At 44.7% G+C, this 13,384-nt stretch overlaps 1 protein-coding gene across 4 annotated transcripts in view; it reads left to right on the top strand.

Annotated features, from left to right (window-relative positions):
* Positions 1-13,384, top strand: part of CAMKK2 (calcium/calmodulin dependent protein kinase kinase 2) — a 557,312-nt gene that overhangs the window by 475,893 nt on the left and 68,035 nt on the right. For all 4 annotated transcript variants that reach the window (XM_069619567.1, XM_069619565.1, XM_069619566.1 and 1 more), the window contains 3 exons: positions 1,563-1,651; positions 2,846-3,045; positions 3,131-3,184. In XM_069619567.1, the coding sequence (XP_069475668.1) occupies positions 1,563-1,651; positions 2,846-3,045; positions 3,131-3,184 (343 nt within the window). The remainder of the gene's footprint in view (positions 1-1,562; positions 1,652-2,845; positions 3,046-3,130; positions 3,185-13,384) is intronic.

Below are 13,384 nucleotides of genomic sequence, written 5' to 3'. Positions count from 1 at the left end.
AAATGTAGGAGCTGAAACACTCTATGCTGGATACTTAGCGTACATGTAAAGAAAGGTTTCACGTATTTTATTTTTAAATAACAAAGTCAAAAAGGATTCTAAAATAACAATTTCTAAATGCATACAATGAAAATGGGCAAAAGTAAATCAAAGAGCCTAAAGTTAGAATCAAGAATAGGAGGAATGAAAGGAAAGAAAATTAGAAAGGTCTAAAACAAATACAGCTAATGTTTAGAGCAAAGCATTATTTAGGCAAATCGGCAGGCACATTGCAAAACCAAGACTACATGAGTCAAACAATGCATTGAGACCAGAATCTGGACTGTAGACGGTCAGTCTTTTCATAACGTATATACCAATCATTTATATTACGTTGAAAAGTTGTCCTGTTGGTTTAGACTAATTGAACCCCAATCGGGAAACAATTATGAGAAACAAGTATTTCTTTATAGTTCTGTTGTTAAGTAGGACTCATTGGGGGTCATTCCGAGATTTGGAGCTATTAGCATCATGGCTGCCTCCAAACCCGGGTCCGGGTCCGGTGTCCCTGAATGGGGACTTATCAGGACATTCCGACCTTGGAGGACCCGGTAAGTCCCCATTCAGTAACTATTCCCCATTCCCATTTCAGCCCCCATAGGGCTCAATGGGAATGGGGAAGGTGTCAATAACGGGCCCGCAAATTGCGGGCTCGTTATTAGCTCCAAGGTCCCTTAACGGAAACCGCAGAGAACAGGTGGTCAGACCAGCCGTTCCTGCTGAGACCCGCTAAGGGACCTCGGAATTTGGCAGTAGGGGCTTAACAGCACCGCCATCCTTAACGGTGCCGTTAAGCCCCTAACGCCATACTCGTAATGACCCCGATTGTCTTTTGAATCTACTCGGGGTCGGGGTCTCAACGTGGTTCCATGTCATTTCATCGCCTGCCTGTTCATCCCCAGGCTTTTTAACGTGCACATTCCATCGAATATGCTCATCGTTATTTTCTTTTTTTTGGGGGGTAGCCCGCCGAACCCCCCACCCACACTTATTTTTTGCCATTGCCCACCCGCCCAAACCCTTATATGCCCTTTCCGACCCCCCCTAAAAAATTTGATGAGCACATTCGATGGAATGTCCACTTTGAAAAGCCTGGGGATGAACAGGCAGGCGATGAAAGGACATCGTACCCTCAACTCCTGCCTTTTTTTTTTAAATATATGAAGCTCACCCGCCCATGAGTAAGAACAATTCATTGTGGGATAATCTGTAATGTGTAATAGGTTGAGCAGCCAAAAGCATGATGAAAAAAGCCATGCTGGATTCTTTGCTTGAAGGGATCGTCTATGGGAATAATCTTGGACCCTCGTAACAAAAGACAGACTTGGCTTTGCTTCTTCAACATTTATTAAGTGTGCACTTATTTCTGAAGGTTGCTTACAGGCTAAGATGTGAAAACCTTGTCCATTAGTGGGAACACTGCTGAATAATAATGCGCTATGTGGAAAGTATTATTTTATTGCATCTGGAGATTTTATTTAGGTTTGGAACTAGTTATGTTTTTTTGTTTGTTGCTCTTGTAGTCCAGTCATGGAAATTCCCACAAACACACCATTGACGGAAGACCAAGGACGCTTCTATTTTCACGACTTGATTAAAGGGATTGAATACTGTAAGTTGACCATCCTAGTTCTCTGGCTCGCGACTTGAAGTCACAACCTAATGCCTGTTGCTTCCATCAATTCTTCCCATTGCATCCTTGAAGTCGTGCTCGCTCCCGTGCTCCCTCCACTCACCTTTTTTTGCGTTTCCCACTTCCGCTAGAATAGACCAGGGCTGGTTTGCTGCCTCCCAGTCTGCCCTGTCTTTCACTCACTGGATGACAATCACATAGTACACACCTAGAGCCGGCATCCTTATAGTTTGTCTTATGGTCGGATAGTATCCTTGCTCCTGATTCTCACAGCATCCTACTTTAGATGGTCCTGTTTTTGCTTCTCACAACATCTCACTTTAGATGGTCCTGTTTTTGCTTCTCACAACATCTCACTTTAGATGGTCCTGTTTTTGCTTCTCACAACATCTTACTTTAGATGGTCCTGTTTTCTTACCTCTTCTCGGTTACACAGATAGTAGCCGCAGGCACACCCGTGATATCATATCCCCCTTCTCTCACACTCAGACCATACTTTGTCCCTAATCTCAAGTGTATCGCTCACGTTTAAATTCACTATATAATTGTCTTTATATCATTGCTGCTGTAATGGCACAGGGGCACCAATGGCACGCATGCCATTAACAAGGAGATCTGCACAAGCCGCTCTTCCCTTTCCACATGGTCGGCTCTGCTCTGTGCCCCGGTTTACCACCCATTTTTCCTAGCATCAGCCCACATAGCAAGGACACTGTGGCCAAGAGCCACCAACACCTTCCAGTGGGGTTTTCTGCCAAATATACCATACTCATACTTTCGTTTTGGGGGGTCGCTCCTAACCCAGGGCATAGTGGGCACTACCAATGGGCACATTTCCCGCAGCTGCAGCTTCAGCGGGCACAGGATTGAATACGAGGCTCCCTGCATGGTGAGGGCACACCTTATGCAATCCAGTCCACCTGTTCCATAGCCGTTCTTTGTTTTTGTCCGCACACGAAGATTCTCTGCTGCGCTTCTACATAAGATGAATTCTGTGCTAATCTTTTATGCTTACTTCTCTCCGTTCCCAATGCCAGATACTGTCCATCTATCAATCCCAATAAGTAATCTAACATTTGAAAATTGATCTCAAGTTTAATAGACGTATTGTTAATTGGGGTTGAATTTATTTACACAATAAACTGATAACGCGCATGATTTTTCTGCCTACAGTGCACTACCAAAAGATCGTCCACCGCGACATCAAGCCTTCCAACCTCTTGGTTGGCGAAGACGGCCACATCAAAATTGCCGATTTCGGTGTCAGCAACCAGTTTGAAGGCACCGATGCCCTTTTGACAAACACAGTGGGCACGCCTGCCTTCATGGCCCCAGAGACCCTCTCGGAATCGAGGAATTTATTCTCTGGGAAGGTAGCGTCCATCTCGCCTATGGCTATATTGGTCTACGTGTCGGCGGATTGCAGTCTAATATGTCGCTTTTTGTTTTTACCTTAAGGCCTTGGATGTCTGGGCGATGGGCGTTACTCTGTACTGTTTTGTGTTTGGACAGGTAACAACATGTTCTCTTACATCATGTGCCGTGCATGGAATGTATAAAGCCCCTCGCTATGTTATGGAGCTGCGAGCCATGCTTGTATCTAGCCCCTCGCTATGTTATTGAGCTGTTAGCCATACTTGTATCTAGCCCCTCGCTATGTTTTGTAGCTGCGAGCCATGCTTGTATCTAACCCATTGCTATGTTATGAAGCTGTAAGCCATGCTTGTATCTAGCCCCTTGCTATGGTATGTAGCTGTGCGCCATGCTTGTATCTAGTCCCTTGTTATGGTATGTAGCAGTGAACCATGCTTGTATCTAGCCCCTTGCTATGTTATGTAGCTGTGAGCCATGCTTGTATCTAGCCCCTTGCTATGGTATGTAGCTGTGCACCATTCTTGTATCTAGCCCCTTGCTATGGTATGTAGCTGTGCGCCATGCTTGTATCTAGCCCCTTGCTATGGTATGTAGCTGTGCACCATGCTTGTATCTAGCCCCTTGCTATGGTATGTAGCTGTGCGCCATGCTTGTATCTAGCCCCTTGCTATGGTATGTAGCAGTGAACCATGCTTGTATCTAGCCCCTTGCTATGTTATGTAGCTGTGAGCCATGCTTTTTCTTTGCTATTTTGAAAGTAGGGATTGAAATCAAGTTGAGAACTCAGGCTGTATCTCCTGTATCAGGGATTAAATGGAAGTAAGTCAAAGTGCACTCCACATTTCAAAAGGCTTTACACATACTCATTGAAGCAATTGAAAGATATTTGGGTGCAGGTGGTAACCGCAGTCCAGATACATAGGGCCTCATTACGAGTTTACCGGGCCATTCCGGGTTCCCAGAATGGGGAATTACCGGGCCATTCCGAGTTCGGAGGGCCCGGTAATTCCTCCCTCTGGGAACCCAGGCCCGGACCTTCCCCATTCCCTTCTGAGCCCCCATAGAGCTCAGATGGGAATGGGAGAGGGAACTAACAACGGGTCGATTACGACCGGCCCATTGTTAGCTCCCTCTTCCCCTCACGGGACCCGGTAACGACGCCTGGTTTTACCAGGCGTCCTTACCGGGTCCCGCTAGGGGACCTCGTAATTTCGCGGAACGGGTTTAACAGGTCCGCCTCCATTAGCGGAGCCCGTTAACCCATTCCGCGAAGGTCGTAATGAGGCCCATAGACTACAACACAGCAAAGAAGTAAAGAAATGGTTTCCAAAATTAATTGGAAACCCTGTCCCCTGCACACCTAAATACTGGATGAACAGTCAGTATTAAACACAATACGTATGAATAAGACATAGGGCCTCATTACAAGGTAGGCGGTAACCATGGCGCTATTAGCACCATGGTTGCCACCGGTACTGTACCGAGTCCGCCATGGTGAATGGGGGAATTACCGCCACATTCCAAGATGAGTGGGGGCGGTAATTCCTCATTCACCATGGCACTTCCCCATTCACATTTGAGCCCCCATAGGGCTCAATGGGAATGGAGAAGGCGGCAATTACGGTACTGCAAATTGCGGTAACGTAATTGCCTCCAAGGTCCCTTTACGGGCCCGTTCCTTAACGGCCGTTGAGGTCAGGTCCCGCAAAGGGACCTCATAGTAAGGCGGTAGGGGATTACTAGCACCTCGTAGTAAGGCGTTAGGGGATTACCGGCACCGGTGCCCTTACCAGTGCCGGTAATCCCCTACCGTGTTCCGTGTAATGAGGCCCAGATTAGTTTCAACAAAGTTGTTAAACAAAATGGTAATTCCAATACAAAAGTGTATTCATAGAAGAGTCTCAGTCGTCAAACTTCTCAAAATGTGTCTTCTTTAATTTTCAAAAGGAAATACCCAACGGGTTTCAGGAGAATATGCTCTGTGCACCCAAGTGAGCCTCGGCAGTGCCCCGGCAGTGCCCCGGCTTGAGTGTACTTTTTGGACACTACTGAAGGCCGGCTAGTGATAAAGGAATCTCTTTAGTACGATGAATCTGTGAGACATTCATAGGTCAAGGACACGCATGATGGGAAAAAATACCACCATTGACCAACTCCAGTAAAGGACAGATTTCAGACTCGGTTTACCAATTAGTGTTTTGGCACCCTCTAGACATGAGTCACTGCTTCTCTTGGCAGGTTCATAGAGGTTTAGTGAACATGCGTTTGCTGGATTCTCATGAACTCTGGGCTTCAAGACGTTATTTCATTTTTCCTGGTGTGTTCAATTTGAATAAGGAGTACAGCTTTGACCAGCAAGGGGGCTTGGAGAGGCTGCCTTGCAGCTTTAAGCGCTTACTAAAAGGTACGCATAATCAGCCTCCTTAACATTCAAATGCCTCAATAACCTAGCACCAAGCTACCTGACAGATAGGTTCAAAAGAAGAGTCACAGCTAGACCCATCAGAGAAGCCTACACATACTGCCTACCTGTCCCCCTTTCAAAATGACCACAACCGGAGGGAATAGTTTCCCGGTCAAAGCGGCCCAATTGTGGGACTCCCTACCAACTACTCTAAGGACTAACCAGTCTTACCCACACTTTAGATTAAACATTATCAAGTGGCTCAAAGAAAACGACCGTTAAGGACTAGCCATATCTGTCACTTGATTCGCAACCTAACTGAACTCCGCTTTTCTATTGTACACTGTTTATTAGTAAATATATATGTATTTCTTAACTTGTACCATGTAACCATGTGACTATGTAACCCTGTAACCGTAACTTAAAAGCTTAAAGTATTCTTGTTCTCGCGCCCTGATACCTTCGGGTCCGGCGCGGGCTACAAATAAATAAACAAACAAACAAACAAAAAATCTAATCAAATAAAAAGGTATATATCGGCAAGAAAATATGAGTGTGCAAAACAGAAGCAGAATGGTGAATTGGGAAACATCCAAGTAGAAAGCATTTTTGGAACAGAGATTGTGTGAGATCTTGGACAATTACTATTTTAGTGATGGTAGTAAATTTAAATGTTATATAGGGCAGATTCATCAATTCTTTTTTTTAAACCACTTTATTGGTGTTTTCATAGAAAGGTCATTGCATTGTAGATCCATTTTCTAACCAACATAGTACAACAAGCAGTCAGGCTATTAAGTTATTACACATCATCATACACATCATCAACCGTTCTCAACAGCGTGGTAATAACCTTTGTTCACGCATCTCTCCATTTGTCCCATACCTTCTGAAACTGAAGGGGACGTCCGCGGGAGTTATAGATTTATTCCTCAAGTAGCATACAGATTTCAACATCCAAGAACCATTTGCTGTAACTGGCCAGCACATCACTGCCCCATAGCACAGCAATATTCTGTTTTTCTTTAATTGGACCAAACGAAGCCTGGAAGATATCGCCACTTCACGTGGGAGCATCAATGCTTTGGTCCACTCCTTCGAGTCGATGGGGCCAATATCAGTTTCCCATTTCGTTTTCAGATTCGACAACTCTTGCAATGTAAACTACATTATGGCCTGGTATAAAGTAGAGGTAGCTTTGGTTGCTATTTTTTGGGTAGGAGGTTCACCTCCAAAGGAGAGAAGAATGGAGTGTCATGGAAATTACGTATGTGGTATTTCAGGGCGTGAGTGAGTTGTATATAATAGAACAATTCGGACATCTGTAAACCGTATTTATCTTTTAGATCCCAGAACAAGAGAAGGTTTTTAATTTCCGATTTGTGTGAGTGCGTTGTTATGCCATAATAGTTGTGAAAGTGTGAGCCTACCAGCACCTACCATGCATCTTGGATCTTCTTTCTGAATGTTTACTATTTGTTGCGAGGCAGTAGGTAATGCCTACGTCCCTTTGACACCTCAAAGGACTTGTAGTGGCGTAACCCCATTCATCCATGCACTTTCACTCCTTATGTGGGTAATTGAGGGTCTTTGTGCAACCAGTCAGCCGTCACCAGTTGACCCACCTATTAATACTTCTTAATATTCGGTACCCCGATGCCGCCACGCAAGACAGAATTTTGTAATGTCGCTAAAGCAATGCAGGGTTGGGATCCACGCCAGAAAAGGTCTCTAAGGATAGCATCCACTTTATCAAATGCTGCTTTTGGTATCGCAATGGGGGTAGTCTGTAGGACATACATATATTTGGGCAGCATTAGCATCTTATATAGCATAGCTATACCTAATAGTGTAATTGGTAGACACGATCAGTGTTTAACATCTTGCAAGAATCAAACCGTAATCGCTTCTTGGTTTTGCTTAAGAAATGTCATCTGGTCCCTACACACCTGTAGGCCCAGATATTTAAATGTGTCTTGTGCTATCTGATAAGCACAGTTTGGGGGTATCACTAGATCGCTGCCTTGTATGGGAAACAATGTTGATTTATGCCACTTCACCCTGAGTCCACTGATTGCACCATATTCTTGAAGGATTTGTGTCACCCAAGGACACGATTGATTGGGTCCCCCCAAGAAAAGTAATACGTCATTTGTCCACAGGGCCACTCTGTCTCCATGTCCCATGGGCCACACAAAGCTGTTCCAAGATGGATTAGATTTCAGCCAGATTGACAAAGGTTCAATGACCAGGGTGAACATGAGTGGAAAGAGGGGGCATCCCTGCCGGGACCCCCTTTCGAGAGGCAACGTTCTAGAGAATCTTTCATTTACCCTAACCTCTGTTATTGTTATCTCATACAGCAACTAGATCCAATGTAGGATTTCGTCGCCAAAACCCATTTGCGGTATTACCATCCAAAGAAACCCCCATATTACTAAGTCAAATGCTTTCTCAGTCAATTGCGAAGATTGATAATGAACTGCAAATGAGAGGGGCCCGATCTGTCACCACACGGAGCTGCCTAATAATAATTTGAGTGGACCTGTTAGGTACAAACCCACAGTGATCAGGTTAAATCACAGAAGGGATGACCTTTAATAGTCGATTTGCCAGGACCTTGGCCAGGATCATGGCTTCTCCATTAATGAGCAAAATAGGTCTATACAAGGAGCAGTGAGTATTGGGTTTATTTTTCTAGGGAATAACCACTATTTCATCATGTCAAAGTTTGCAGGGATCAAATGGAGCATGCAGTGCCCGGTAAAGTGTTTCATAGTGTTGTGAGGTTTCATCGGCCATCTCCATATCATCAGGTACTCTTCCCCCTTCTCATCATCCAGTTCTCTGACATACCGAGATTCCTCATCCCGTTTTTCAAGCCATGCCATTATCCCCTACTTTGTAGAGGCTGCTTATTTTGGCCCAGTCAGCCTGGAGTGCATTATTGAGGACATGGTTGTGGTATTTCTCCCTAGTCTTAAGCAGGAGTCTATTAGTATCATTTGAACAGTTGGTAAGGAACTCCTCTTCCAGCCTCATTAGGTCGGCTTCTGTTTCTGCCATAAGTCTCATCCGGGTTCTATGTCATGCCAAAAGCATTAAAATTGATTGACCATGAACAACTGTTTTATAGCCTTCCCATACCATCACTGGATTATGAAATGATATGACATTTATAACGCGCCTATACACAAGTGTTTCAATGTGCGACGAGGCAAGGGAGGGGGAACAGAGGGAGGACAGAGACAACAATCTTACTAGGCCAAGTGACATTGAGATAACGCAGGGGAGGGGGGAAGGGAAAAGTGCCAAGAGATTATCAACCAGCGGTGTATTCATTGAAAAGTATTCTTCTATATCAGTTATTTCAGGGACTCCAGATAAGTTACTAAGACACCAGTGTGTCTTTGTCAAAGGAGTAATTCCTCTGCTCTCAATCAGTAACGGTGAGTGGTCATTGATTCCCCTAAACAGGAATCTGGCCGATATAAGTCTGTGTGTCTCATGTTGCGGGACGAAAAAATAGTCTATCCTTGGTATGGATTTACGCACTCCTGAGTGAAAGGAGAAATCCTTGACTTGCGTGTGGAATGATCACCAAACATCCACCACACGCATTGCAGCGATAAATGTCTATTGTTTAGTTTGGCTTTTTGAAGGATATTTAGGATCAGGCTTGGTAGGAGTATTGGCCTTCCGGTGTAGGAGCCCTTCCCCAGTCTCCACGTGTAAATCCATCCAAGTCCATGCTTCCTGAGGGACCGTAAAGAGGGGCATTTGTTCATATAGAGATTCAGTTGTGCCAGAAAGAAGAGGGTGTATTTCTCCACAAAGGCTTGTAGCTTCTTTGTAACCGCATCAAACGATTGGCGTGCTCTATGGACTGCTCTGGTATAATCCGGAGAAAAGGCGATTCTTGCTCCATCGTATGTTACAGGACTCTTGTTGCACGTCATATCTAGAATCATGTTGCATTCGCGATAATTCAGCAGCTTGAGTCCACTGGTGGGGCCTCCCGTATTGGCAGGCTGCTTGGTGTTTGTTGGGCCCGCTCTATGTAATGTTATGTAATGCAATAGCATTTATAAAGTGCAACACTATGGGCAGAAGGCATCTAGGCACTAAGAAACTGCCTGTGGGAGAGTCCACTCCGAAAATCTACAGAGCAATGCCAGAAAATAGAAATGATATGTCTTGAGAGCTTTTCCAAAATGCTAAATGATCATTAATGCTTTGCAGATGATTTGATAGTGAGTTCCACATACCAGGCACAAGGGTGGAGAAAACACAGCCACCCACATTTTCTCTTTGAAGTGAGAAACCATCAAACATTTCTGAGACTCCAACCAGAGCCGCCTTGAGGGAGTGTAAGCAATACCTTTTTTTCTGCAAATAGTCAGCACCCAACTGATAAAAGGCCTGATGAGTAATACATAGTCTTAAACTCAATGCGACTATGCACAGGAAGCCAGTGCAATTGTCAAAGAAGATCTTGGGAGTGGGACATTCAACTAGCTCTAAGAGCCAGGCAGACTGAAGCATTCTGAAGGAGCTGCAGTCTTTGGACCAAAAAAGCTGGTTAGCCAAGATAGATTCGATTGCAGTAATCCATAGACCCAATAATCAAGGCTGCAACTACCTTTGCTCAAGACTCAGGGGGTGGAAATGGCAACATCTTCTTCAAAATGTTAAGCTTTAAGAACCTGGCAATCTCTATGGAGAAGAAATTCGAGAATCTTCTTGGTTTCATTATATCAACAAGCCACTTCTCAAGAAACAGTTCCATGCTGGGTCCTTCTGATTTTTCAGGGAGCCCCAATATTCAGATTTAACTTCTGCAGGATTGACTCTCAGTCTCCTCAATTCTGTCATTGAGCGTCTTCCCCTTCCTTGACCTAAGAGAAACGTGCCACTCAAGTGTGTGAAGGGCGTCTTCCGAATCAGAGGTACACCTTTTTCGCTTCCCCCATTCTGGCAATGATTTGAGGAGACCATGAGGCAACAGGTTTATGTCCGTACTGATGCTGTCCATCTTGCTTTCCATGGATGTCCATGAATCAGTGATGACCTTCATCACATCCATGAGCAAAAGTGTGGTAGAAGGATGCAGGTTGCTATGCGTATCATCCATGGATATGGTGGCTTTTGCAGAAGTTGAATGGGTCCCCATGTATTGATCCATCTTGTTCTGTGTGCCCATTTTTTTTACTTTATTTTTGGCCATAGTTATGTATCTCATATCCCAGGCCCAACCGCTCGTCAGAGTATACTGCAGTAAACAAGTTTTCGTTAGACGATGAGTCGGTCCAAAGTATTAACTCAGGGAATACGTGTAAAGAACAGCAGTGTACAGTAGTTCCTGAATCATCCAGTATGTTTCATACAAGGGCGCACTCTTCACCTTAATACGCTGAGGAATTGCACCTGCAAGAGGAGGCAGAGTGACTTTGCCCTGTTGTTAGTCCATCTGGTGTTTTCAGCATCACGGACGAGCCTGGAGCTTGACTGATCGTATCATAGGCATACTCTTGCCCACAAGCCCTCATCGCCCTCCCGCCGCTCGTTTATGCTCTCCCTTCCCTTGCTAGTGTAACGGGAGGGATGGCCCAATAGAGGGACAGGACTGTGGGCTATCAATAGATACAAACAAGTGGGGGGGGGGGCGTCCTGCCTGTGGTATTTAATAATTGCAATGTATTTAAATGCAAATTCGGTCAATTGTGATAAAGAACATTAATAGACAATACTAATTTTGGCCATATAATGTACTAACGTTCTAGGTACAAACATACACTCAATATTGGTAATGTACATCAGCTTTTCAGTTTGCTGAAACTATTTCTATTATTATTGTAGACTTTCTGAGAGCAGAAATCTATCTGTAGTCAGTAATAGACCTTAATTCATTTGACAAGAGGGTGGCATAGCTTGTTCCCTCTGCACAAGTATCCAAATTACTTTGTAAAAGAGAAAGGGCCTCATTACGACCCTTGCGGAACGGGTTAAACGGCGCCGTAAAAGGCTTCCGCGCCGTTCAAACCGTTCCGCCACATTACGAGGTCCCCTCGCGGGACACATTAAGCACGCCTGGGAAAACCAGGCGTGCATACCGGGTCCCGCGAGGGGAAGAGGGAGCAAACAACGGGCCATCTCGTAATCGGCCCATTGTTTACTCCCTCTCCCATTCCGCCCTATGGGGGATGAAATGGGAATGGGGATGAACCGTGTCCGTGTCCTCGAGTGAGGAATTACCGGGCCATCCGAACTCGGAATGGTCCGGTAAATCCTCATTCCGAGGACACGGATGCGGTTTTGCCGGCAGCCATGCCACCAATAGCGGCATGGCTACCGGCATACCTCGTAATGAGGCCCAAACTGTGAACAACATAAGCAAAGATAAAAAGTCCACAGAAAGCATTACTTAATGCAAGAAGTCAAATTAGTGCAAAGCAATCCAACATTAGAACAACAATGTGGACCGCATAGACAAAGAGAAGACTCCACAGTAGGCATTACTTCAGGCAGATAGGCAAATGAGTGCAGAGCAATGTAACATGCATCAAAAAGTGCGAATTTATCTGGACTAACGGGAAGCAACTGATATTTTATGTTAGTGTCCTATGCAAACACTAAAGCTTTGTTCAATTTCAACATCCTAGAAAGAGCATAACTAAAATAGCTTACCAAGGAGAAAGGTCTACTGGAGCCAGGCTAAAGGGTGACCTTCCCTTGCAACGTTTATGCTCGCCCTTTGAGCCAACAGTATCGCGCACTCGCAGGCGGTTTCATTTCTCACGGTCCTGCGACTGAAAACTGGATCACAGTGCAGTACGACTAATAATTGCACTCCACGACTACCAGGTAACCGCAGGGACAGCCTGCGACTCAGCACGGCCCGATACAGATTTCCACGGCAACCTGAATGCCCATGTTTGCTTGTAACGATTGCACTCGCCCTTTGAGCTAACAGTATCACGCACTCGCAGTGCGGTCTCATTTCTCACAATCCTGCAACTGACGACTGGATCACAGTGCAGTACGACTAATAACTGCACTCATGACTACCAGTTTGGGCACACCATGACGTGAATCCCTTCTCTTACGATATGTATGTGCTCATGGGCATTTGTATTAATCTACTTTTTTTAACTCTCTCTTTAAACAAAACTAGTTTCGCCTACACATGGTTATTCTAGCATTGGGCTACAAATAGCCCTGAATATTTCAAAAACATTTGCTGTTATTATACGTGTTATGCATTTTTCTCCCAGATTCAGTCTGCTGTCACAACCGCGAATATGTAAGAAAAATAACTCTGAATAAGAAAGCTAATCCCGAATATCAAAAAATAATCCAGAATATGCAAAAACATTCAAGCTCTGAACTTGGTCATCAGCCCCCAAAACTCCCCAACTGCCCAATTTCACATGGTGTCCTCTTTTCTCCTCCCCACGTCTAGCATGTTGACATTTCATCCTTTATCCTCCTCCAAAAGGCATTTTTTCAACTTTTCATTTTTGGATAACCCCGAATATTACCCTGAATATTCACGAATATATCTTGCATCGAACAAAAAATAATGGCAGATTTTTCATTTCTGAAAAACCTCTCTGCTGCAAAGCACCACGGGAGGTATCATTTTGGGAGAAAGTGGCACCCCCTTCCCCTTCTAATATTTAGAAACAACTGGATGCAATAATACCAGATCTCCCCCCCCCCAGAAATCGATTGAACGCTTTTTTCTCAAGTTGTTTCATACCTGGTCCAATTCTGTCCAGCGGTTTAGGCTGTGCGCTTGAGCAGAAATCGGACTTTTTCCTCTATGGGAAAATGAATAGGGACTAGACTGAAACTGCATTTTCTTATTTTTCACGGATCTTTCCCAAAATCTCCAGTCTGGGGAGGCCCGCAAATACAATTTTGTTTGCAAA

The sequence above is a fragment of the Ambystoma mexicanum genome, chromosome 10 (assembly GCF_040938575.1).
Source record: "Ambystoma mexicanum isolate Mex_15411 chromosome 10, UKY_AmexF1_1, whole genome shotgun sequence".
In the NCBI taxonomy this organism is placed as follows: Eukaryota; Metazoa; Chordata; class Amphibia; order Caudata; family Ambystomatidae; genus Ambystoma; species Ambystoma mexicanum.
Note: the sequence above shows the minus strand (reverse complement) of the source record. Positions and strands in the feature narration are given on the sequence as shown.